A 27,972-nucleotide genomic window follows, 5' to 3' on the forward strand; every position below is an offset into this window, starting at 1 on the left:
AAGTAATAAGTGTTTCAGTAATCTAATTACGTAATATAAAAATAAAAATAAAGGCATCACATATTCTCCCCCTTTTATGATGCATTGCCTATTAATGCATCACAATTTCCAGTACCTGAAATAAAAATGTTGACGAAACAGGGTTATCAGTTTAGCTGAGAAAATCCACCCATATTCAATGCTGCCCCCGTCACAAAAGGCAAACTCTCAAAACAAACAGAACAATTATTGTAGGATACTTTAAACCTTCAAGATTACTATTTTCAAAAAACATTTCACATTACAGTTTTAAAACTCAGTATTCAATTACTGTTATGATTCTCAAATAATTCATTTTACCAACTTCTCAAAAAATTTCACTAGCGTGTGACAAAGCATGTTTACCAATTAAGACTCTGCAAAGGTTTTTGCATAAACGAGCCAGAGAGACGTTGAAGAAAGAAAAAAAAAAAATTCAAAATATAGTCTTAAGTAAGAAAATCCAAAAAAATGACACATTTTTACAAATACTGGTCAGAATTTTATCAATCCACAAATGAAAGAAATTAAACTAAGGACCAAATGTCCCCCTCCCCCTTTTGGAACAAAAGAAGAGGAAACTGGTAAGTCAAAAAATGAATTCGTGATATTTAACAAAATATAGAAGAACTGACACAAATAGCCAAAGAAAAAGTCAGACTAATGAAAAGAAATGTAAAGATAAAATCCTAAACTACTCACTACTTAATATATAAAGTAATATGAAAGGAAAACAGAAAATCATTACCAAGAGTGTCTGTGTGAGACAGTCAGGACAGCTGTCGCAGACTCAGTGTTTGGATGCTAAAAACTTATATTTAACATTTTCCACATTATTTCGTTGCTCACTATGTATGTGCCTGTTTAAACTATCTACCTTAAAGAGAAAATGTTTCACTAAAGGTAGGAAACCAAACTGCATCAAAAATCCTGTCTTATGTGATGAGAAAAGACTCTCTACTCCTTCCTATAATCTATAATGTGAAACAATACCCTAAAATTTTAACCCGCCAATCTCTATGTTCCTTAGAAAAAGAAAAATGAAATCCTTTTGTACTTTCAGCTTTCACAATTTAAATTTGAAAGCCACTACACCTATCTGAGCAACCTCTTCTGCCAGAGCACAAAACAAATTCTTAAGCCTACCATAAAACCCCCTCTCACCTCTCGGAGGAACTGATTTTATGGCAGGAAGAGAGCCGATAGGGATTTCAGGAGGAACTCCTAATTCTTTATTAGGCTTTGGCACTTGAATCATCAGATATGTTTTAGTTACTTCTAATTTTAAAATTTGAACTTAAAAACCTTATTGTCGTTCCACTACTAAAATTGTAACTTACATGCAGATATTTTGTCAGGAGGTGCTGTAAACGATGGGAAAGAAAATGATTTGCCTCACAGCAGCTGGTTCTTTTCTGCGGAGCTGCTGTGAGCAGAGGTTGCTTCGCACTTCAAATTAGTGGTATACAGAGAGGCTTCACATGTTAATTAGTTGAATCTTGTGGGGGCAGAAATTACAGCCCAGCTGTTGCTTGTTCTTGTTTTGTTCTATTTATTTATTTTTCTTAATTTTCTTATTTTATGTGCAGCCCTCTCGTCTGTCTATAGGCACTATTTAATCAGCTCTTATTACAGTTTAATATTGATTCTCTACAATAGTTCCATATAATGTTTTTATTAACCAATAAGTTATTTCAAACTTAATGTTATCCTTCAACAACAAATCTTGTAAATTTTAGCAAACTTTTCTATATTTAACCAATTTCTATTTAACAAGAGAGTGACTTCTAATTTATCCTGTCTAATTATCCGTAAGTCCTGTAGATTTAACAATATTATATCTATCTTAAAGTTTTGGTCAGTTTGAAAAAAGACTGATTGTGAAAATATCTAGAGTCAGTTGCATATTGCAGTTTGTTGTTATCTGAGCAATTCCTCTTACAGTTAGAGCCTGTTTCTCTAAAGATCTGTTCTGTTTTTTGTCTGTATCCTCAACTCATTAAAAAGGTCCTATTTTAACTCATTGTATTTTATTCTATTTTCTGCTACCTTCTCAGCGTAGAAGGAATAATTAACATTTTATCCACTATTTTAGTTCTCAATTCTATACACAGGTATTATTTTATTTATTTCTCTACTTAATCAGTCATGTATTTAGCCATCTATTCATTCACTATATTTATGTATTTATCTAGTAAATGGCCAAGACAGCATTTCTACAATCCTCTGTGACCTAATTTTCTTGGCTTATTCTGTCTTTCTTTATTTATTTATTTAACCTTAGAACCCATAATTTATTTCAATTTTGTTCAGATGATTTATTTTATCAAGGTTCTATCCTTCAACAACCTTCCAATCTGTACACTGCAGGTCACATTTACTGCTGTTATTGCCTAATTTTAATAATTTAGTCCAATTTAACACAGAGGATGTTTGTAAAAACTTGAAATTTTGCACCATAAAACAGCACTAAGAAAAATGCAGTATTTATATGACATAAAATACCGAATGGTATTTCATCTCCAATCACACACTCTGTCAAACCAACATGAATTGTAACACAAACAAAAACACACAACACATGACAGAAAACACAAAACACACATCTGGCCAGGTTGTATAGTCAGTGAAAATGTCAGGCAGTCATTATTTTATCAAATTTTTACTGTAATTTATATCAATTTTACTGAAGTTTATATGAAATTTACTGAAGCTTCAGAAATTGTCCAATGTTTTATTAATCGATTTTAATGTGTCAATTTAATTAATAGTAAACTCCAATCTTCAGGAGCCTTTTCAAATCCCCGTGCACGTTTAAAAAGAGAGACATCTCAAAGTTATGTGAAAATTAAACCACAACCAATAATTTTGTTTTCTGGTACCAGTTTTATTTACTTATCTCTTATTTTATTTATTTATTTATTTTTAAACTAAAAGACCACGTGTCGCCATCGTTCTACTTTCCCGTTAAAACTCTTCTACGAACCATAGCGTATAGCAGGTGTCGCAACTCAGTGTCCATAATAACTTTACCAAAACCGCAGCAAAATCAACGCAAATTCACACAAACAGCGCTATTCAAACAACTTAACACTCTGCTGAAACACACAGCCAGCCCGAACTCGTGCACGCGCGCACACACACGACCACACAGATACACACCTTACGCTTCCACAGCAGCTGGCACACAAATCAGTACACACAGAGAAATACAGAGACACAAACACAGTTTCAGACAAACGGAAGAGACAAACGGGGAAACAAAAATAAAATGCCGGCTTCAAAAATGCATCCATTTTCCAACTTGCAAAGTTAGTCCTCTGAGTGATACAACTCGAAACCCAATATAAGTCCAATAGAGCGATTCAGCTCGAGTTCAATATAAGTCCAACAGAGCGATTCAGCTCGAGTCCAATATAAGTCCTATTTCAAGAGCGATTCAACCCCTTTTTCAATGTTTGACCAGAGAAAAATTAATTTAACATACTTTTCAAGATTTAACCGATGAATAGAGCGATTCAACGCGAAACCCAATATAAGTCCAATAAAGCGATTCAGCTTGATTCCAATATAAGTCCTATAGAGCGATTCAACTCCTTTTCAATGTTTCACCAGAGAAAAATTAATTTAACATACTTTACTAGATTTAACCGATATAGGCCAATATAAGTCCGCTGGAGCTGAGTCAAATCTCCGGCCGATTCAAGCCCACACTAAATTTCATGCACTTAAAAATTCATTATTTCAGAGGCACAAGAACGAATCCTCAGGGCTAAAGAAGACAATTAACAAACCCAGCAATTCCGACAGAGGCTACGTAAACTCCTACTGTCTCGACCAGCCACGATCACTTGTAGTGTGCACGTTCCGTCCAATTAGTAAACAACAGACTCTTTTAAAAAACAAATCTATCTTCTCCTGCAGCTTCGACTCTGCGTGGCTGCGCACAACAAAAGAGTAATTAAAAAACGTCTTACCGCACGAGCCGAACGGATCGATCGGGGAGAGACCGCCACCCGCCAAGATTCCAGAACCGGACGAAGCCCCCAAATATTAAAAAAGAGGATCATTATAATGCTAGCTTTGGACAAAACCTTTGGGTCCTTCCTCCTCTTTTAATTTTGCCCGGGATCGAGCGGCGTTCTCCATGAGCGACCCGCAACCGCGTGCTGGTAAACGAAACAACAACAAAGCGTGATGACGTCACAGATCACAGAGTTTAATCTCATACAAAGCAATCGACAACAAAGCTGCAGAGGAACAGAGATATGCATTTTCTCATAAAAATAAGACACACAAGGGAAGACAAACGAACATAAAGACAGACAAAGGCGCCGACGTGCAGAAAAGATGAAAAACTCTCTCTATTTTAGCGCTACATGTAACTTTATACTGAGTAGGCGTTTCCCCATTTCAATATATGCAAAGTAGGCGTTCTGCTCTTCGACCAATCAGAGACCTGCTTCGGCCCCCCAAAGAAAGTTAGGACTCCCTGATTTACGGCAAAGATGTCTGGTTTTTGTCGGACCACTTCGTGCTCATCTCTGCCTGATACGGGGAGATTCCTGGCGCCAAAAAGTCTCCTGCTTTATCGGAATGCACATTTTATTGCTCCCTGTCAAAAGGGGGAGGAGGCAAAGGGCCCTGCTTCGGCCTGCTTCTTCAGCTGAATTCCCAAGTGTTCAACAGAAAACTGTTCCAAATAAGAGTATTGTATATAACTGTTACACATGTCGTAGATTAACTGTATCAAGCATTAAAAATAATCATTTTTCTTTAACAATCTCCAGAAACTTGGATTATTTGCCTCTTTTGGCACAAACTCTGGGACTTCAGTTTCCAAATTAAATGCAAAATTTACTAAATCTAAAAATATGAGTTTGGATCATAAAGCAACAATCCGGTCTTTTGTCTCCATAGATCTGGTAAGATATTCTTTACATTGCCTCGGTTTCAGGTGTGATGCAAAGTGCAGCAGTAGGAGCTCATGTAAGTAAATAAAACGTAATTTGAGGATGGAAACAGAAACTGGGGTCAAATGACCAGAACCAAACCTACAGCTTGGTTTGGTCTGTTTTCCAGTCAACCATCAAACAGTCCTGTTAGTATATCAGATACTAAAACTAATTAATTACAAACTTTATATGAGTTAATTTTATCTCTCAAGGTTTTTAATAGACGTGCATGCTGGTATTTGTTTATTTACAAACAGGTTCAGGTGTTAAAGCTTTCCTACAGTTACTGATACAGTCCACAAGAGGGCAGTAATGGTCGACAACATTATGGGGAAAAAAAGCCAAAGCAGTTCATGCAAGTAATTAATGGGCATTGATTTGGTCAGACTATTAACTGCAAAAGTAGAGATATCACATTTCTGACATTTGTCTTAGTGGTCACAGAAGCCGCTGACTTTCGAAATGTAACATAAAATGAGCATAAAAACCTTCCAGTGATTTGATTTGCAATCAGTTTTGTAGTGTATGAGGAATGTCTTGTGAGTGATTTGTTTGTTTGGCTCCTTTGAGTCCTTTGTGTGTTAGCTGGGAATTTCTTTGTTTGAAATTGAGCGAAGAGCCTCACAGAGTCTCCAGGAAGTTGGTAAGCGCTTTGTGCCAGGTGTCTGGGTCGTCAAGGTAACACGGATGTCCTGCTCCCTTCATTACCACCACCCTGTGATTCGTCAGATTGCTCAGGTTACGGAGCGACGCCTCTCCGAGCTGAGTGTCCTGGTCGCCGTAAACGATCAGCGTCGGGACCTGAACACACACAGTTAATTTTTTAGATTTGAAAAATCCATATTTTCTGCACATTCTCGCATAAATACCTTGACGCTCCGGTACTGTTCTGCTGTGAATTTTTCAGTGCAGATTGGCGCTATGGGAACGTAGGCTCGTATTAGAGGCTGATGCTCCAGGAGGAAAGGGAGGGAGTACATCCCACTGAGTGACGGGCTGATCACTATGGCAGGGCTCAAACTCAGCTGTTCACACACTTCCTTCAGGAACGCTGCGGGGGCCGGTTCTCCCACCAACGCCGGCGCTTTGGCCAATTTGGACCGACCGAGTTCTGAGGACAGGAAAGTGGACAGTAGACTTAGAAAGGACTCCTAAAGGAGATTGAAATTTGTTTTCTAGACCAACAAAATAGAAAACATTCAACCAGAAAACTATGTGGCTGGAAAATACATAATACTGCCCCTTTAACTTTTATTGTCTTATATTCGGTGTTGTATTTGTATGCGTCCGCATGACAATAGTTTTAGCATTTACTTTGTGAAGCACTTTCAATGGCAATGACCTAAGTGCTTCGACTGACTGATCTGAAGGTTGCTCACACTGGACGCACCTGGCAGGTCGAGGGCGACCGCTCGGCAGCCAGCTTTGGCCAGCGTCTCCAGAGTGCCGATGTTGAGCCAGTTCTCCGATGAGAAACGAATACCGTGAAGGAGAAGAACCGACATCTTTGCTTCTCCCTCGGCCGGCTCGCTTTGTCTGTAGAAAAGTGGAGCTTTGCAGCTTTCCACCTCCACACTGCCCTCGCTCATCTTTACAGCCGACATCCTGGAGAGAAACAACCAAATCAAGCCGAATTAAACATGAAACCCCAGAACTTTAAGTTGCACAGTCTGAACACTGAACCCTCTGAAAGAGAGGAGTGTTTCTGCTGGAACACACCTGAATGAATGGTTGAAATATCAGCTCATCATGTTCTGCAAGAACCAATGGCTGATTAATTTAAATCTATAGGGAAACTTTCAAACATGCAGAACTGGAAGCCTAGAGGACAACTTCAATATAAAAACCCTTATCTGTCCCCAGAAGGACTTATTTATGGTATTGCTAGTTTCTAAAACAAAACTCAATAAATAAACACGATAAAAAAAAACCATCTTAAACTGACAAGAGGTCATTAAATCAGATTAATTTGTGCATTCATATTCTTTAATCGTTTTGTGAGAAATATTCTTTAAAATTCAAGTGACATACCAGAGCTTCAGATTAATCGTTACCTCGAATAGCATTTTTGAAAACAAAGCTCTAAAAAAAAATTTCCCCTTCAAACTTATTTAGTTTTTTTTTTTTTTTTTTTTGCTTTGTTAGATTTAAATGTTTCAGTTTTAGTAAACAGATTTTAACCTGAGTAAATGCAAAAAGCATTTTTAGTGATAATTTCCCTTATTAGGGAAAAAGCTATTCAAACCTGCATTGCCTTAGGTTAAAATGTAATTCTACCATCAACCTTTTATTCTAGTTTATTTATTTTTACACTTGCATACATTTATTTTTATTTAACATCGCTGTGGAGGAATTTTGTCTCACTTGTCTCTGCAGAATGGTTTTATTTCAGCCATATTGAAGGAATTTTGATAATTAATGACTTGATTAGGTAATCTGTGTTTCATTTTAGTAAAGGCATTAGACTAGAACCAGCATACAATTTTAATCTTTTTCTGTTTATTTGTTTGCTTTACGTAAGTCAGAGGTGGACTTTGACGTGGTATGGATCATTGTTGCAGAGCTACCCGCTCTTGGAGTAATTTTGTTAAGCTCTCACTGGGATTTTCCAGCCTCAAAGCCAAAGAAAAGGCTTTGTGATCCATTACAGGCTGTAAAACACTAAGGTAGTGAATACTTTTAAGCAGCACTAAAGCTCAGTTAATGGATAATGTGGAGCATGGGTCAACATCTTGTATTTTTCCAACACAGAAAGACACCAGACACAGTGGAGCCAAAGAAGAAATTACAAAAGCTCTGATAAGTGTTGGAACAAATGTTGAGATTGTCAAAAACTAAAGTATTCCCGCCGATACAGCAGAGAAACAATAGGCTGAAGTGACTTCCTGCTGATTTATAAGGGATTGGCAATAAAATCCCAGGTTGCAGATTACCTGCGGCGACACATTAGGCCGTTCACACAAAATAGCAACAATCTATCTGCTTTATGTTTCCATTTATTGTTCATCCACATGTTTTTCTTTCTGCTGTTTGCAGCTGATGTGTGATCATTGCACAGTGAAAAAGTTTGCAGCTTTGCAGCGTGTCGGAGTTTGATCAAAGTCCACCTTAACTCATTTTCCATTCAGTTCACGCTATTTGCACCTTCATGACAACCACGGAGAGAATGTGAGCATGTTCTTACCCGAACAGCGGTGATTAATCTGTAGAAAATAAAGCGACGCAAACAAGGAAGCAGCTGCAGTTTCACTTTAACTCCCCGGAAAATGGGAAGACCGCTAAAAACTACCCTACTGCCCCCTAGCGGATTTCTGGGAAACTACAGACCACAAGGCGATATGTCACTGCTTATTAATGATTAATAGGCTTATTGATTAGCTGTTTGGGGGATTAAGGCTACTGTTTGGTTAGCAGCTTAGTGCTCTGCTGTGGGCTGTTGGATTTCTGCTTTCTGACTTTCTGTGAGGATTTTTGACAATTTAATGAACCTTTAAGGGTTTTTATTGTTTTTAAAATTATTTGAGGTGGGCTTGTAGTCAGAAGTGCAAAATTCAGACTCACCTCATTGTAATTAAATCAGAGTTGATTATAGTATCATTACAAAAGAGGTCTATCTTCCTTAGAAGCAAACAATGAAGCTGTTTTTGCTCTGTATTCTCCTGACTACTGGATTGAGTACCGGTAAGACCCTAGTTTTCCCATATTTAAACTTAGTTAAGACTTTTAAATGTTTGATTTACTTTTAGAGACACTTTACCAGATTAACAATGAAATTAAGTTGTATCACAGAGAGAAAATAAGATTTAGAAAATTGAAATCAGAAAAAGTAATTGATAATTCCCTGTAAATAGCTAGAAGATTGATTTGTTTTGGATATATGATGAAAAATGACTAAAGTATTAGGTGTGTTTCAGCAGCTAAGTGTAAACATGCAGCTATCTGCAGCTCTCTTTTGTCACAGTACACAAAACAGCAGCAGGAGAGTCTTGGTCCAAAGGTTACATGTGTGCAGGGTCATGTCCAAACGTTGCTGATGGTGCCACTGATCTGCTGCTGACCGTTTCTATCAGCATCAACACATTCACATCTGCATTATGTCTGGTGTTCTGCTGTACATGAACAGCGCTCCGCAGTTCTCTCAACGACTACCAGCGCTCCGAGGGCCGGGAGCTCGTTCCGACCGCCTGGAACGCAGCTCGGATGCAGATGTTGCCCGGTTTGAACTTGGAGGAGTGCGCAAGCCGCTGCTCACAATCTCAGGACTGCAGGTAAAACCGCACTGTCTGCAGACAAGAATCACTTCGTATTTCTCTGAATACACACCATCCCTTGTCTTCAGTGTGGTAGTGGCTGCATCATGCTGTGGGAATAGTTTCTTTTGGAGTAAAACGTGTTAGAGGCTGCAAGAGACTTATACTGGGCTTGATTTAGTTTTTATTTGTTTATTAGTTGTTTTTTTTAACCTACATATAAAACCAGAACTACAAAGGAGTATTTGAATGGCCCAGTCAAAGTCTAAACTTAAAACCAATTGACGATACTTTACAGAAATGTAAACATTATGTTCACAGACTCTTTCCTTTCAAGTTAGTTACACTTGTGCTGTTTTGACAAGAAAAAAGTGGGCATAAAATTCAGTCTGGTAGATATAGCATTTCTTTTTTGGTATATTTCAAATATGACACGAAAAAAAGCAACCAATGCTTTCTGATATCCCCAATAATCTAAATCCCCAATTTAGTATTTATATTAAAACCAAAGGTTTTGCTTTCAGATATCAAAGAAGTCAGCAGAAATATAAAGCGCACTCTACTACCCAACTAAATCTTTACAAGGCTCATAAACTAGATGAATTTGTATCCCTGTTTATTAGTTACATTTGAATTTTTCAGAACAAAATAACAATAATTTGAACCTCTTTAAGTAAAATTTCTCCAATCTCTTTTTATGCTAATTTTAAACATAAGTATTCTGGATTTCTGCAGCATTTTCTAGTTGGATTTTCTAAAAGTGAGCAGTAAACAAACGCCAACATAGCCTGCATGTATAGAAGGTGTCTTGCCATCAGCCTACACTAAACGCTGTCCTCTTCCAGGCTAATTTTATCTCCTGCTGTCACTTTAAACATCTTAATTGCTGCCCAAAGAGAGGAGAAACTCTCTCCACGCACACGTTTTCCCCCCATGTTACATCGTGATGAATTATGATGCAAATTCAGCATTACACCCCACATCCATATCTGTCAGAGTTGGAAGTTTGAGCAGTTGCTGAAGCTCCTAAATACGGAAATAGTCTGTGAGATATACTTTTATCCTCAATGTTACTGTTTGTATAGCTTTGTTTGTGACAAAAAGTGTTTATTTGCACACATTTCCCTCCTGATCTGCAGCTAGACACTGAATCTCTCACATCCGATAACATCGCTCACAGGTTTCCCTCTACAAACATGCATAACTGGTAATTTATCTGGTTGTAAAAAACACTGAAAAACATTTCTCATCTCCAGAGCTTTCAACTACGAGATTCGTCCGATTGGCACCTGTAAACATCTGCCCTGGGTTGCCGACGGAAGCAACGCAGAAGTAAAGAGAAACGTCAACTGTGATCTTTACGAGAAGAAAGGTGAAGAGATGGCTGGTGAAAATCAGCTTTGCAGTAATTTTGCTTTTTCTTTTTTTAAACATAACTGTTTTGGTTTGTTTTTGCAGTTTATGTAAGGAAGTGCATTGTAGGTAAAGGGGAAGACTACCGGGGGAAAGTTTTCACCACAAAAAGTGGACTCACCTGCCAGCAGTGGTGGTCAAAGTTTCCTCACGATCACAGGTGATTTGTTTTTCCTGTACAAGTCAATAATTATCATAAACATGCCTGAAAACATATTACAAGAGAAATAATCCTTTCAAAATATGGAGGGGTTTTTTAAAGACATTAATGATATATTATTAATTATGATTCAGGTTCCCTTTGGGATTAATGAACTGTTTTTGAATTGAATTAAATTTGAAAATACTTTTAAACTCCAATGTGACAAACAATTTAAAAAATGACAAATCGTCATATAGTCAGCTCTTTATTGAGAAATGTCAAGTTGCATTCCTTATAAATCCCTATTTTGCACTTATATAACAAAAAATAACATTGTTTCAAACATTTAAAATATATAAACAAAGATGTGTAATCTAGTTGAAGAAAAAGTGGGGATACTTTACCCTCTGGTTATTTTTGGAAGATCCGGTTTTTGCTTTGAATACATAACACTAAATACACCAATGAAGGAAATACAAAAATACTTAGAGTATCTAATTCCTGTTTCTGTTTGTAATATTTATTAAGAAATAAGTGTTACATAAATAAGTTTTTTTTTGACAGCAAAATAGCAAAACTTGACAGTTAATCTGAATTATTTCCATAATATACACTGTATGCAGAAACAAAATATGAGCAACAACTAAAATCTTAATATCAGAAGAGAATGGCGCTCCAACTTAAAATATTTACTTTATTTGTGACATGTAATAAAATAAAATTTGTCACAGTTAATTTATTTACCTGTTTAACATGACAACTTAAACTTAATATATGTACTTGGATAAACTTAATTTAGTTACTTGTAACTAATTAACTCAATTTTTTAAGTTGAATTATTTGTTTTCTTTTTGTCTTCAGTTTCCAAAGTTAATGTTAAAAAGATGAGAGAAAGTAGTTCAGAAGCAATCTGTCCCCAATTTTGTTCATAAACATGTAAAGGACACATCAAAATAATGTAAGAAGAAACAAATATCATAAATAAAGATGGTCTGATTACTCTGGTTAAACATTTGAATAGTTGTTTTCGCCACACAGTGTGCAAGCCTCATGGGAAACCCAAATTGTGCAACTCCAGATGAAACATCCAGATCTCTGTAGATTTTAGTAAAACAAACATCGCAGTGACTCATCAGAGCGCTGTGGGTTTTCTCTCTCAGTCCAAGTCCTGCGCTTCAGTTTATCCAGCCGCCGTGAGCGTGTAAACTGAATGTCACCACCCACACATTATGCGGGTCAATCTGTCACTCAGTTAAAACCACCCTGTTTGTCTCAGATGGACTCCTTCGCCTACCAACGGTCTGGAGCTGAACTACTGCAGGAACCCGGACGGGGATCGAATCGGTCCGTGGTGCTACACCACCGACCCCGAGCGACGCTACGAAAGCTGCAACATCCCACAGTGCAAAGACGGTACGACTCTGACAGGATGGAAAACTGAAGAACACGCAACTGAAATGTTATATAGAAAATATAAGTGCAGCTTTGAATGCAAGTTTTAGCATATTTGTAAAGACATTTTCCTTAAAAAAAGATCCTTTGATACAAAAATTAAACAATTCAGGCTCTTCTTTACTTTGTTTCTTAAAAAGAAGATTATATTCACAAATAAAAAAAACCTATTCCTCTATTAGCAACAAATGATGTACTGATTTAGTTATTGGCTTTTGGTTTGTTGAAATATTGTACAGAAAATATAGCTGCAGTTTTGTGATTGAGTGCAAGTTTTAGCATCTTTGTAAAGATATTTGCCTAAAAAAACAAGTCATTGACAGAAAAATTTAGGTTCTCACTAACTTTCACAAAAGATATTTTTGTGAAAATAATTTTTTTTCGCAAATAAGATTATTATATGTACAACTTCAATGGAAAAAGAAACTAAAGAACATGCTGTTTAGAGCTTTTGATTTGTTAAAACATCATACACCGTGTTCCAAATTATTATGCAAGTGATATTTTCTCAGATTTTCTTAAATGGTCAAGGCAAATGACGGTCAGTATAATTTTCAAGTCATGAACTATTACAGTATAAATCAAATTTTACTGAACAAAGCTTCCCCATGAGAACAGTATTTTTTTCAAAAATAAAAAACTCAAAATGCACTGCTCCAAATTATTATGCACAGCAGATTTTTTAAACATTTTATGGATTATAAAGAACTGCAAACGGTCATTCTTTGAATGTGCAGCATTAAGTGGTCACATGTACTAAAATCAAAAGCTATTTCAATCAAAAACATCTTAACAGACTGAGTTACATGTTAACATAGGATCCCTTCTTTGATATCACCTGCACAATTCTTGCATCCATTGAACTTGTGAGTTTGTGGAAAAGTTTCTGCTTGAATTTCTTTGCAGGATGTCAGAATATCTTCCCAGAGCTGCTGGTTTGATATGAACTGCATCCCACCCTCAGATCTTCTGCTTGAGGAAACTCCAAAGGTTCTCAATAGGGTTGAGGTCAGAGGAGGATGGTGACCACACCATGAGTTTCTCCCCTTTCATACCTAAAGCAGCCAATGACACAGTGGTATTCCTTGCAGCATGAGATGGTGCATTGTCATGCATGAAGATGATTTTGCTATTGAAGGTACGGCTCTTCTTTTTGAACCATGAAAGAAAGTGATCAGTCAGAAAGTCCATATACTTTGCTGAGGTCATTTTCACACCTTCATGGACTCTGAAGAGGCCGACCAATGATTCTCTCCCCATGATTTCGGCCCAAAGCATGACTCCACCACCTCCTTGCTGACGTCATAGCCATGTCCATCCACCACCTATCCACTACTCAGCCACAAATCTCTTCACAGTATGATAACGCTTCAGTTTTTGTTAAATATCTGATGTTTTCATATCTTGTCATACGACACTACACTATCTGATGATTTTCGTCAGCAGAGATCCTTTCTCTTTCCCATATTGCTTGAAACCTGTGGCCTGCTTAATAATGTGGAACATCCTTCTGAAGTAGATTTCCTTTAATTGAGCTCACCAGACAAACTAATCAACCCAGCTATCTGAAATTAATTATAGTGATTCAAAAAGCCCTGATCCTCAATACCATCTATACATTTAATAGCACAACAAAAAATTTAATCTTTATGAAACTTAAATACAATTTGCATAATAATTTGGAACACGGTGTAAACACGGAAAACATGGCTGCAGTTTTGTGGCAAGTGCAAGTTTCAGCATCTTTGTAATAACATTTGCCTAAAAAAAAAACAGATCCATGACAGAAAAATCAAACAATTCCTGTTCTTCTTACTGTGTTTCACAAATAGATAGTTATATTAACAGATCTTAAAGAAGTGTAACTCTATTAGCAACAAATGATGTACTGGTTTGCTTATTTTTGAGGAGTTTTTCTCATTGCTTGCATAAAAATGTCTGACTTTGTGCCTGTGTCTGCAGAGGTGTGTATCACCTGCAACGGAGAAGACTACCGAGGCCAGGTGGATCACACTGAGAGCGGCAAAGAGTGTCAGAGATGGGATCAGCAATTCCCTCATCAACACATCTACCAGCCTGAAAAGTACATGTTCATGCATAGCTGCACTGCTTTTAGTGAGCTTACCAAATTGATTAGCTTCTTTGCTGCAATGCATTGCTATTTTTTAGATGTTGCTGTTCACCTATAGAGAAATATGTTGTGGTTTTGATATTTTTCCAGGTATTCAGTTTTAAATTTTTCAATCAGGATAAACAATCAATTTAAGCTTCCATATGCAATATCCTTGGATGACATCACAAAAGGTATAAGGCAACTTATTTTAAATCCTTTGCAGAAATGTCTTTCCTCCCTTTTTTGCATGTTTTCAATCAAATTTCTCCATTTCCATTTACCTTAACAGTTAGCAAAACATTTGTGCTCTAGGAGAAAATTCAACATGGATTTCAATAAGATAGTCCAATATATATATATAAATACATAGAAGCAGTTTCTGAACTGCTTCTTTGTTCACAAACTCCATTTCATAATGGAAGATGTTCAGCCATTATTGTGTCATGACTAGCTGACGCATAATTCCAGACAAACTAGAGGAAATGATAAATAAAAATGTCTCATCCTCAGAGCAACAGAGAAGTTGCTCTGGGAATATGAGTTCAGACTACCTGCAGTTCTACTGTAAAGGGAAATAGCGCTTCTGTTTAAGGTAGTATATGAGGATTAGAGCGTTTTCAGAATCAGAATAATAAAAAGCTGTAGTTTAAAAAACTGCTTTACCTTTAGCTGTAGCTTTTACTTCGTGGCAGTATCCTCCAAGGCGAGGGAGTCATCAGAGTAAAACTTTGGTTCGTTTATGGTTGAACCCCATCAAGTGCAACTTGAATGCTTCGGAGTCTGTCAAATTCGGTCAAAAATCCCCCAGGCTGTAGCTAAAGCTATGCCTGCTGAACCTTTGATTCCTGTGCCTCTTGTGAAGTCAGTGAGCAAAAAACATGCACATCAGATGAAGTAATGATCTTTAAAGTTTACATTTTCATTTAGTTAACACTGGGCTGTGTTTGAGTAGTTAAGAAATACACCTCAGAGTTGAAACTTTAAGTAAGTAACATTTTTATTAGCATAGACATGGGGGCATTATGAAATAGTTTTGTTTTAAATCATCTGCACATTTTGGTTCCTCAAATAGTTGACTTTTTTCAGGACAAATGAAACTGGACAAATTTTAGGATATCTACCTGTTTCATGTTCAGTGTTGAGGAACTTTTACTTCCTTCAAAAATGTATCCAGGACATTTCTGTTTTTGTAGAATAAATAATATACTTGATATTAAAATAGAATTGAAACCTATTTCTCTACAGACAGTTGTTTAAAATGGAAAACGCAAAACAACATTTCGCTAAAGTAAACCAGATATATGTAGAGAATAGCTGCTAAACTGAACTGGCCAATATCTTCAGTCAGAAAAATAATAAAATCTTGTGAAAAACAAGGCTGACCACAGACCCAAGTGTAGACAAGATTAAAAGATAAAACATATCTTTACACAAGGTGCAAATAATTGTGGTGGCAGTTTCATCAACATTGTTTAATATTTGGTTTTAATCTTTTATCATGTTAATGTTTAATGCGATGTCTATCTATTTCAGGTACCCTGACAAGAGCTTAGATGATAATTACTGCCGTAACCCGGACGCCTCTCCGGTGCCGTGGTGTTACACCACCGACACTGAAACAGAGAGAGAGAGCTGCGACATCAGCAAATGCAGTAAGAAAATATTTATCTTTCTGCACAAACTTGTCCTAAACTTGTCCATGTTTTCCACATTTTAAGCTGGATAGACAGATTTATGTCACTGAATGCGAAAATTTAAACATTGTGGATAACATTTTTGTTTCTAATAACTAAACTGCAATGGTCTCTGTCTTATTATAAAGTTTAGTTTACTAATTTCCTTTATTTATTTGCTTTAGTGTGGAAAGAAAAAAAAGCTGATTCCTGAAAAACACAATGGGACTAGGTTATGTTATTAATTCAAAGTAATTAAATCACCTTGTTATTGTTTGGCACAATAGTTTCTTAATTATGACACATTTAAGGGTTGGTACCGATGTGTCGGGTTCAGGGCTGATTGCAGCAGAACCAAACAGATGTTTGTCCAAGATTTTAAGTTTGACTATTCCCAGACGTCTTTCGGGTCAGTGAGGGTTAATTGAAGCAAACTCCCTAGCTATTTTATTCTTTATGCAACTTGTTAAGGATTAAATTAGTTTTTACTTGTTTGGTTTCTTATTTGTTCTTTTTCTCCTGATTTGTTTTGACTGATCAATGAAAAACTAATAGAATTTAATGTGTAGGATTATTATTATTTAATTATTTTTTTTAAGCAGCAATTCAATGTTTTCCCCAACATTCAGCATGAGTTGTGTAATATGTCAAGAACAACACGAGCTTTTCTGGTGATAAAGCAGATCGATGCCGCCACAAACGTTTGAAAAGATCGCCATCTTGTGGTGAGATAATTGATGAAAACATCACACGCCGCTCTCTAAGACTTTATTTTACATTATTTAATTGCATTGCATATTTTTTTAGATTTTCTTGATTCCCTTTGATTGACTCTTTTTTTTTTGTCTTTTAAAATCTATTTGGAAACACTGGTTAAGTTTAAATAAACGTTTAAAAGTTTCAACAAAGAAAGTCCCTGTTCAGAAAAGTAACTGCTTTCATAGCAACATAGTGAGAATTAAAATGTTTGATTTTTGTTAATCTGGATTAATATGACTTATATCTATAGCCAGACCAACACAATTTCATCTTTAAAACAGAAATATTACATCATAAGCTATCCAATCATAAGGGATACTGCTGTTTTCCTAAATCACTGAATAATCACTGAAAATGTTGGCTGTGATAGAGCATATAACAGAAAGTTGAGCAAAAAGGAAAATGTGGCAAAATATATGCAGAAAACACTGGGATAAATGTGGACTTGAGAGTATTGCAAAGGAAAGAACATTCAATAGCTTCAGTTGAGATGAACCACAAGACCCGCAACAGAAATATTCAGAAAGATATGGGCCACACTAGCAGTGTTTTTTGTCATTGAGTCTCTTTGAACCAGAAGGTGTGATAGAAATGTTTAATGTCAGTGAAGGACAAACAGTCGTCCAAATTCTTATTTTTAGATTAAAAACATGTAGAATTTAATTTGGGAATCAAGTTTCCAGAGTCTGGAGGTAGAGAGGCTCAGAAGTTGCTTGGGGATCCGTGCGAAGTTTCCACGGTTTGAAATAATTTGAGGAACCATGTAACCAGCTGGTGTTAATTCATTGTGTTTTACCAAGTCCAAAGGCTGAATTATACAGCAATATATCTAAAATATTACTCAGTTACATGTAAAATCAACTTTATGTCACGTTTTAATGCTCGATTCTTCCATGCATGTTTGAGAAATCCTTTAATCTTCATGGCAACCATTCAGCTGTGCCTTCAACGTTCATCCTCAGAGCAGCCCTTCCCCACTGAGCTCCTTCAGACTAGCCAGCAGCAATTAGCAAACGCCTGGTGGAACCGAGCATCAGCTGAGCTCATTATAGGAGTTACTTCTCAGTGAATCGCTGATAAAAATGTTTGTTAAAGTCTTAATAGAGGAGTCATGTTGTGACTGACGTCCTGAAGGCGGAGTTTCAGAAAGAGCAGGAATTTCTTAAAGAGACAGAGACCCAATTTCAAGGTGTTAAATTTTAAAGTTAAATTCCTTTTAAGTTATATTTGGTATATATTGCATTTTTATAACAACTAACGGTAACATAGTTACTTGATTGTGCTATGAAATGTCATTACTTTCCATGGAAAATACAAAAATGCTGCAACACTAAATAAATTATGTTTCTTCTAATAATAGCATCGGTCCCTCTTATCTGTGCATGTGAAAGCTAATTTTTCTTAAAAACATCTCTCCGTGACTTTAGCTGAAGTCCTTGTGGAGAAGAGGCAGCGCTCCAGCTTCACCACCAACTGCTTCAGAGGCCGAGGCGAAGACTATCGTGGCAAAGTCAATGAGACGGCGTCTGGCATCCCCTGTCAGCGATGGGACGTCCAGGTTCCTCATCGGCATCCCTTCATCCCAAACATCTATGAGTGCAAGTAAGCACTGTGTTGATTTTAATGGAGGGGGTGGACAGGTTGCATAATAGTATAATAAGTGCAGGAAATAACTTGCAGTTTTATTTCTCTGCTAACACTTGCTAACAGACTATTAGCAATTCCAGAGTGAAACTGGTTGCCCGCAGAGTGACGTCTTTAAGTTTTCCTGTGACTTTTTGTTCACTTATCTACCAGCAACGATTTACATAATTTCATTTAGTAAATGTTATTCCTTGTTCTTTGTAAAAGCAATCACACTAGTTTAGCTTGTGTAACAAACACAAACTCCAATGTCCTTTATAGGGATTTTTTGTGATCGATCAACATAAAGTAGTGGATCATTGTGATGTGAAAGGAAAATGTTACATTGTTTACTTTTGCCACCGTTAACAACAAGGTTTTAGCTAAATTAATCTTCCCATCAAATATTCTTTCCACAACATAATTCTGCCATCACTGTGTTTTGCCATGAACATGGTGTGTTCAGGTGGAAGTGCATCATTAAGCAAAGTTATTGAAAAAGCTGTGTGTAAACAGTTAAATAGCTTCCTAACCGATAACCAATTGCTTTGACTTCTTCCAGTCTGGTTTTCGTGCTCACCACAGCACAGAGACCGCCCTCGTAAAAGTGTTCAACGATATCCATATAAATACAGACTGTGGGAGAACCACAGTGCTGGTTCTGTTGGACCTCAGTGCAGCTTTCGACACTGTTGACCATGACATATTACTGAATCGACTGGAGAGTTGGGTTGGGACTCTCCGGTCCAGTGCTTTACTGGTTTGAATCTTACATTAAGTACAGGGATTTCTTTGTATCAATTGGAAACTTCTCATTAAGAGGTCAAAGGTCACATGTGGGGTACCCCAAGGTTCAATCCTAGGACCCCTCTTATTCAATATTTATATGCTCCCACTAGCTCAGGTTATAACAGGAAATAATATTAGCTACCATAACTATGCAGATGACACACAGCTCTACATTACGATGTCACCAGGTGACTCAGAGCCCATCCAATCACTGAACAGATGCTTAGAACAGATAAATGTGTGGATGTGCCAAAACTTTCTCCAGCTGAACAGAAACAAAACTGAAGTTATTATTTTTGGACCTAAAGAGGAACGATCTAGAGTCAATGCACAGCTTCAGTTATTACAACTGAAAACTAGCGATCAGGCCCGAAACCTGGGAGTAGTGATGGACTCTGACCTGAACCTCCAGAACCACATAAAGACAGTTACAAAGTCGGCCTTCTATCACCTGAAGAACATTTCCAGGATTAAAGGACTAATGTCTCAGCCAGATCTAGAGAAACTCATCCATGCGTTTATCTTCAGTCGTATTGATTATTGCAACAGCGTCTTCACAGGTCTGTCCAACAAATCAATCAAACAGCTGCAGCTGATCCAGAACGCTGCTGCTCGCGTTCTCACTAAAACCAGGAAGATAGAGCACATAACACCAGTTTTAAAGTCCCTACACTGGCTCCCTGTAGCTCAAAGAATAGACTTTAAAATACTGTTGTTAGTTTACAAATCACTGAATGGCTCAGCACCACAATACATTAAAGACCTGCTGTTGTTGTATCAACCTTCCAGACTTCTCAGGTCTTCTGGTTCTGGTCTGCTCTGCATCCCCAGAACCAGAACCAAACGAGGAGAAGCAGCATTCAGCTTCTATGCACCACAAATTTGGAACAAACTTCCAGAAAACTGTAAAACAGCTGAAACACTGACTTCCTTTAAATCTAGACTAAAAATCTACTTGTTTAGGATTATATTTGAAATGTAATCAATTACAAATTTATTGATGGAACTTGACTTAATGTCATGTTTTGATTGTTGATTCTATGTTGCATTGTGTTTCTGTGTTTGAAATGATGTAAAGCACTTTGAAATGCCTTGCTGCTGAAATGTGCTATACAAATAAAATTTGATTTGATTTGATCATTAGCTTTAGCATTAAAACACAAACAGGTAGATTTAGGGAAAAACAAATAAATGGCTGAACTGGACTGAAAAGATCTAAAACCAAAATGGACATAAATACCAACATTCAAGAGAAAGAGCTTAAGAATAAAAAGATATTTAAGATGTGAGAACACTTATTGCCAGGCACTGTGAAAATTCAGTGGGCTGTCTAATTCTCTAAATTAGAAGGATTATTGGTGTGCTGAACTGACTCTTGGTTATGTCTCATCTAGGGGTCTAGAGGAAAACTACTGCCGTAACCCAGACGGTTCTGAGGCTCCCTGGTGTTTTACCTCAGTGCCAGAGATGAGGACTGTTCTCTGCCTGCAGATCAAACGCTGCGCTGATGACATAGAGGCCGAGGGTACTTCGCCTTGATTCAGAAATGATCTAAGAATAAATCCAGTGAAGGTCTCAATGCACTCCTCCACTTTAATGACAATTTTATTTCACTTATAACTAGGGCTAAACAATAAATCAATAGCAATATATACTGCAATAAACACGTGATCAATATCAATAGATAATATATCCGATACAGGTTGATGAAAGTCTTTAACTCCTCCATCTCTCACAGCCAGCTAAGCTAGGTTGATGGAATCAACTAAATCACGTGCTATTTGGTTGCCTAGCAACTTACTCGTTCTTTGGTTACCTAGCAACAGTCTGTTGAGTAACTTTTGTAGCAGTTTAAGGTTTCACTCATAACTGCTTAACAATAATAAACAATTGCATGGAGTGAAAACTATAAATAAAACTTGAAAGGTCATGTCACCAATTTCACAGTATTTTAGATATTTAAAACAAAAAACTAATCAATAATGATCAATATCGACTAATATGAGCGATACGATACGTTTCCCAGCCACATTGTCCAGCTCTACTTATGACAATAGTCTTTTTATCTTCCCAGACTGCTACCAGGAAAATGGAAAAAACTACAGAGGTGTCGTCCGCAAAACTCGCAAAGGCATCACCTGTCAGAAATGGAACGTGAACACACCTCATCAGACCAGGTGTGGTGATACTTTGGGGCTTTTATACAAACAATCCAAAGTAAAAGCCAACCTCCTTCTACAAAGCAAAGCTCTTATCTCATATGACTAATATATTTATATTTGTGTGATTTATTTTTTTAGAATAAACCCACGGACGCACCCGGACGCCAACCTGACGGAGAACTACTGTCGTAACCCAGACGGGGACCAACACGGGCCCTGGTGCTACACCACTGACCCCAAAACTGAGTTTGACTACTGCGCCATTAAACAGTGTGGTACTTACCTCTGCTTTTTGTGTGTTAAGTTTAAAATACTTCAAGAAGACTGTTTATCCAATCCTCTTTTTACTACTTTAACAGTTTTTTTTTTTCTGTTGCTTTCAAACAGCTGGAGAGAAAGTGCCACTGACAGAAACTGTAGGTTAGTTTGCAAATTAATATGGACAAAAAGCTGCTCAGAAGATGCTACGGTTTTCTTGTGCTGTCATATTGTTGTGTTTTTGTGAACACAGAGACGGTGGAGTTCAGCGAGTGCGGGAAGAGAGACGACCGTCCCCAGCCGACCAGGTTGCGTATCGTGAATGGAATCCCTGGGAACTCGCCGTGGACTGTGAGCCTCAGAGACAGGTCAGGCTGACAGCTGACGGCGTTTAGTGATGAACTATCAAAACAGTCTCTGTTGCGCTGTGAATGACCTCTGACCTCTTTGTGTGCAGGAAAGGAAACCACTTCTGTGGAGGATCTCTGGTGAATCCCAGATGGGTGATCAGCACAAAGCAGTGCTTCTCCTCCTGGTAGTTCATTTAGAAAGGCTCTGAGATTTTACACGTGAAACGTGGAGCAAACAAATTTTTAAAATATATTTAATGTAAAATATATTACAAAAATATAGTGATAACATAGCTCAATTGAAATAATAATGCCAATGTACAATGGTTAATTTATTAGTTAACATGTAAATAAAAATCAGGTGGAAAACCCTTTTATAGTCAGTGAGTGTGGTACACCAACCTTTACTTTTAGTTTATAAATTGTAATAGTTTCCAACTACAACTGTTTTTTGTTTGTTTTTTTAAGTTCTTGTCAGATTATTAACTTTGAAAATACAGAAAAGGAAAAAAAATCTAACATTTTACATCAATTTGGTTTAAAAATGGCGTCACTTTCTTGATGCATTCATTAGCTGGACCTTGTATCCTAAGACAACTCAAAAGTAGAGTGGTAGTTGCAAAAAATAAAATAAAATAATGTTTTATTGTGGTAGCGTATTGTAACACAGGAATTTTTTTTCAGAAAAATATAACCATTTATTTGCTACATTTATACACAAGCACTGGCCTGTATGAGATTTATCATAACCTTGGGTAAAATTACGCACCCTTTTGGTATTTACAGAAAAGATTTAAAACAAAAATGCATGACATAATCTTATTGTTTTATTTTAAACAAATAAGCAGCAGCCTTTTTTTGATGTTTGTCTTCATGTTTCGTTTTTTTTGACAGCTATGTGGACCTTCCTGGGTACTCCGCCATGATGGGAACTCTTTTCCGTGACCCGCAGGAAGGAGAGCCTGGCATGCAAACCATTCCTCTCACCAAGATTGTGTGTGGACCCTCTGAGTCTCAGCTGGTCATGCTGCAGCTGGAGTAGTGTGTATAATCGTGCATCAGGACACGCCCTCACACACAACCACTTGAACAAAATAACTACCAAAGTTTCTCCTTTGACTGCGCGTTCTGTCTGTCTCAAGTCCGGCCCAGTTCAACGAGCGTGTCTCTCAGATTTGCCTCCCTCCTGAGCGCTACATAGTGCCCGAGCACACAAAGTGTGAAATAGCTGGATGGGGTGAGACGAGAGGTAAGAGAGACTCTGGAGTCAGAAGGCTACGGATGCACTTTCTGCAAAAGATTAAAACTTGAGGTTAAAGTAACGTCGCATGCAAATGAGAGAAAGGGACATTTCTACATCTTTTCTGAGCATGCTACTTGCTGTAGTTTTCTTGTCGCTGTTTCTTCAGGGACGGGAGATGAGACTGTCCTCAATGTTGCACACGTGCCAGTTATCAGCAACACTGAATGCAACAGATACTTCAGAGGTCGCATTCGAGAAAATGAGATGTGCACAAACTCTTTTCAGGCTGGAGTTGGTGCCTGTGAGGTAGGTGTCTGCAGTGAACATCTTGATGGCTGCCTTTTTCATAGTTCATGCAGTTTTCTTTACTTATACAGAAATAATAAACAATATATTTACGGTGAACCCTTGTTGTTCGCGGGGGTTGCGTTCCGAAAGGAATCCGTGAAGTAGTTACCTTTATTTTTTTTTTTACAATTATTATACAGCATAATTAAATACTCTACATTGGAAACCAAAGAACAAAACCTGTTTTCAGGCCCAAGCATTTTTTTTAACAAATATAACGCTTTCTTACAAATAACTACAGTAAAATAATAATTTTAATTATAAATACGAAGTACAGTAGGACAAATTATGACTCGAGGTATTTCACTGTGCCTCGGCCACTGCGCTCTCTGGTGTCTTTTTCTTCTGAAGCCTGTGGTGCAGATGTGTTTTTTTGAAAGAAGAACATAGGTTATCGGTAGTTGCCGCTCTTTTTTTCTTCTGGGCAAAAACATTTACCAAAATTTGCCAAGCTGTATTACATATATTCAGGGATGATTCTAGGATCTGACTTTTAGGGGTGCTTAGCCCCCAGCAGGGCTAAGACCCATGAGAAGCTATTCTAAATCTAACTGCCTATTTACAGACATTCACAAACAAAATTAAGAGACATGTTGTCAGTAATTCACAGAACAATAGAACAATGTTCATTTTACTCAAACATATACTTATAAAGAGTAAAATCAGAGAAACTTTAAATTTTTCCCAGAGGTATATAAACTCAGTTTGAAATGTGCTTTAGCACCCCTAAACTGCGTATATTTAAATACCGTAATGTTATTGGCACACAAGTAGAGAAGAAGCGTGGAAACTGTTTAGCTAATCAGGACGCAGAACACAATGCACTGTGGAAAAAAACTGCACAAAAAATCCGCGAAGCAGCGAGGCCGTGAAAGGTGAACCGCATTATAGTGAGGGTTCACTGTACAATAACCACACTTTTGACTATCATGCAAGCATTAAGCTGACCCCTTCTGGTAGTTTGAAGGTATGCAGTGTCTTGCAAAAGTATTCTCACTTTATCTCATCAAAGCTTCAATGCACTTTATGATTTATTGTGATAAACCAGGAGAGTGGTTAATTGAAAAGAAAATACAACAAAGTTTTCAACTTTAACTACGAATAAAAATTATAAAAAGCATTTCATGCATTTGTAATCCAAACCCCTTGCACTCTAAATGAAATCCAGTGCCACCAACTGACGTCAGAAGTTGTCTATTTAGTAAGCAAATGAAGAATTCACAACTTTGTTAGAAAACATTAGTGAACAAACAGCATCATGGAGATCATGAGGTTGATTTTCTAGATGTTAAGTTTATTTTGTGATTTAATTAAATAACCATTTCTTTTCTGACATTTCTTGCAGTCGTTATCGTCAACCTGTTGTGGAAGGTCTGCTGCAAAAATTACATTTAAAATACACTTGTGTTTTAAATTGCCTTATCTACTTAAAAGCGGTGTTAAAAGCATTATTGTTTTTTCTTTTTTTGGTGAGTTAGGAGTCACTGTGAAGAGCCCAAAGAGGCAAATACTTAAACTCTGTTTTAGGTCAAGTAATAATATGTTCCCAGAGCTGTTGGGATGGCAGGTAGAGGAAACAAACCTTACGTTTACTACACACCAGCATATATAACACAGAACATTGGACTTTGCCCACTACCAAGCCCACAAGATAACCTAAACTCTTAGCATTTTCTTTTATTCTTACTAAACGTCTCCAATAGCCCTAAACAATGATATAATAGAAAAGTAGCACTAACAGAAATGTCACTCCAGAAAATAAAATCTAATAAATAATGCTTTCCAAATCTTTCATAAAAAGTGACTAAATGTATTTCCCCAAACATGAAACTTTTTCTTTGACAAGAAGTAAAGCATGTGAACCGCCATAGATTAAATCTCCTCAAAAAAAAACAAAAAAAAACTCCTCTGTTGATTTATCCTGCTTTGAGGAGAGAACATACAGTTATTTATAAGTTCCTATAAATCAAACACATCCACCATATGGCTAATGTAAGTGAACTGGCAAGATGTGACTGCAAGATGTTTCCCACCTCGGCAGTGACACTCAGTCATAACAGAGACAAATAATGACTCCAGAGTGTTGTTGCTGTGTGTCTGCAGAAAGACTATGGCGGCCCTCTGGCGTGTCAGAACGCCGACTGCTGGGTGCTGGAGGGCGTGATCATCCCCATGAGGCGCTGCGGACACCCGGGACAGCCCAACATTTTCATTCGCGTGTCTGTGTACGTAGACTGGATCAAGAAGGTCATGGAGATGGCTTAGCCAATCTAGGAACTGAGCAAATGCTTCAACATTCGCAAGAGATGGACATTTTTATTTTGTTAGAAGTTAAAACTTGTGCTAATCAAACTGTACAATTGGGATTTATGTCCAATGTTATGTAGCTATGATGCCACAGTGTTACCAGAAAGGGCTCTTACTGTAAACATTAACACAGTGTAATTTGTTGTTTTGTATCTGCTCTAAGTTCTTTTATTGCACTGAAACTTGGAGCTAATTCATTCTGAAAATGTTGGTGTTTGCTAACATTTTTTGCTATGCTTTACATTATGGACTCCTTACATTTTAAAGGGCCAGTATTTTCAAGACATATAGTGGCGTGTGATAGCACAATAAAGTAACTACGTTACTTTCAGTTGTTATAAAAATACTGCATGTATCAACACAACTTAAAAGAAATTTTGCTTTCTAATTTAAGGCCTTGAAATTGGGCCTCTGTCTCTTTAAGAAGCTCTTGCTCTTTCTGGAACTCCGCCTTCAGGAGGTCATCAAAACAACGTTCCTCCATTAACCCTTTAGCAACGTTTTTACCAGCGTTTCACTCAGACGTTTCTCCTATAATGAACTGAGCAGATGCAGTTCCACTTGGTGTTTGCTAATTGCTTCTGGCTAGTCTGAAGGAGCTGAGTGCTGCATCTTGAAACGAGGAGAAGCTGCAAGTAGTAACATATTGATCTGTTTTAATGCATTCAATCCCTCTAACAACATGTTTACTAACAAAAGTTGCTATGCATGTTTTAGAGGAATTTTGTGACAAAGGTACAGACAAAAGTGGAAAAGGTGAAAAGTAAATTTCTAACCACATTTTAGAGGAACAGGTGAGGCATTTCTGACTTTCCAAGTTGGAAATCCAACTTTTTGGTTCATCCTCTGGGATTTTTCAGTCCGTCAGAGTTGAATTTGTGTACAAGTGTATAATATGCTAATGCGTACATCTCCATGATTAATTTAAGTACATCTACATTCTGACTCCTACTCTAATAAACTTTCTTCCTGATAATAACTACTGTTTTTAAAGTTGTACAATGTAGCATCATGCCAAATATGAAAAGATAATTAACAAAAAAAAGGTTTTGAAACAAGAACAGCACATTGAGCATGGTATTGTCTTTTATTGGGATTTTGATGTTTGGCTCAAAATCTTGAATTAACTTTCACTGCAATCACAGCTACAAATCTTTTGAGGTATTTTTACCAGCTTGGAAGCATGAGGACTGGAATTTGTCCTTGTGCTTCTTTGCAAAGTGGTTGAAGCTCCATCAGTTTAAAAGAAAACAAGTTTGTGAATTTTAGGTTTTGAGTATCGCCACAGATTGTCAATTAGATCTCAGCCAGTTTTACACATTAATATGTTTGTAGCTAAACCATTTAATTGTTGCTTTAGTCTGATGTTAGGCTTAAGATTATGTTTGTTGTCTTGCTTGAAGGTGAAGCTCTGCCAGTCTATTTTAGCAGGTTTTCATCAAAGATTTTCTTGTGTTTATCTCCATCCATCCCCAAAGAAAAATATCCCCCAGCATGATGCTGCCTCCACCATATTTCACTGGAGGGAGGGGATATCAGTTGTCTACCCTGTGCCTTGCAAGAACAAGCTGGTATGGACAATGGATGAATACATATCCACACCAAAAATTGAAAGCATGCATCATTTTCTTTAGACTTTATTACTATAATTTATCTAATTACCCATTACAAAATCCCAATAAATTATGTAAAAAAAAAAGTTAAAGAGGTGTGAATACTTTTGCAAAGAACTGTATCAAATGAGTTGTTTTCCATCTGGGTGAGACAAGAAGCACCGCAAGACAAGAATTTGGTTTACAGCGATGTTTTAAAGATCCCAACATTCACCCCCTGTAAGTACTCCCATTACTACAAAACTGTACGCCTCCCCCTGTCTCGCCTTGGCATTGAGTGGGAGCTCCAAAATACATTCTTTGCCCCCAGCCTCTAAAAAGAAATCCCTCCTCTGCCTGTCTTTTGATGCCTGCCCCCACCTCCAAAGACATGCCTTTGTGCCTTATGCAGAACTGTATGCGCTGCACATTCTTTCTAGTTCTATAGGAGGATTTTTGTAACCCGGTCCTGATGAGCCCACGGAATTCAGCTTAAATAAACCTCAAGATCAGAGTCCGACCAAA

At 37.3% G+C, this 27,972-nt stretch overlaps 2 protein-coding genes and 1 long non-coding RNA gene across 3 annotated transcripts; 2 read left to right on the forward strand and 1 right to left on the reverse strand.

Moving 5' to 3' along the window:
* Positions 1 to 3,195: 3,195 nt before the first annotated feature.
* LOC116711228 (uncharacterized) lies at positions 3,196 to 3,679 on the forward strand. Its single transcript, XR_004337193.1, has 2 exons — positions 3,196 to 3,368; positions 3,429 to 3,679. It is a non-coding gene; the product is annotated as an uncharacterized LOC116711228 (long non-coding RNA).
* Positions 3,680 to 5,167: 1,488 nt separating this feature from the next.
* Positions 5,168 to 8,276, reverse strand: abhd14b (abhydrolase domain containing 14B). The gene is made up of 4 exons (XM_032550640.1): positions 8,158 to 8,276; positions 6,364 to 6,578; positions 5,843 to 6,084; positions 5,168 to 5,774 (listed from the first exon to the last, which is right to left on the reverse strand). Exons 2-4 carry the CDS (start codon positions 6,575 to 6,577, stop codon positions 5,595 to 5,597), a joined length of 636 nt encoding a protein of 211 aa, XP_032406531.1. The 5' UTR covers position 6,578; positions 8,158 to 8,276; the 3' UTR covers positions 5,168 to 5,594.
* A 101-nt stretch (positions 8,277 to 8,377) lies between these two features.
* On the forward strand, positions 8,378 to 26,180 carry mst1 (macrophage stimulating 1). Its single transcript, XM_032550638.1, has 18 exons — positions 8,378 to 8,654; positions 9,097 to 9,241; positions 10,480 to 10,595; positions 10,682 to 10,796; positions 12,055 to 12,191; positions 14,193 to 14,313; positions 15,877 to 15,995; positions 18,203 to 18,377; positions 20,582 to 20,712; positions 21,262 to 21,364; positions 21,488 to 21,624; positions 21,737 to 21,769; positions 21,861 to 21,975; positions 22,065 to 22,142; positions 22,852 to 22,998; positions 23,100 to 23,206; positions 23,367 to 23,506; positions 25,652 to 26,180. The coding sequence occupies exons 1-18, from the start codon at positions 8,606 to 8,608 to the stop codon at positions 25,811 to 25,813; spliced, it is 2,130 nt and encodes a 709-aa protein (XP_032406529.1). The 5' UTR covers positions 8,378 to 8,605; the 3' UTR covers positions 25,814 to 26,180.
* The last annotated feature ends 1,792 nt before the right edge of the window (positions 26,181 to 27,972 follow it).

Source organism: Xiphophorus hellerii, chromosome 20 (genome assembly GCF_003331165.1).
Source record: "Xiphophorus hellerii strain 12219 chromosome 20, Xiphophorus_hellerii-4.1, whole genome shotgun sequence".
NCBI lineage: Eukaryota > Metazoa > Chordata > Actinopteri > Cyprinodontiformes > Poeciliidae > Xiphophorus > Xiphophorus hellerii.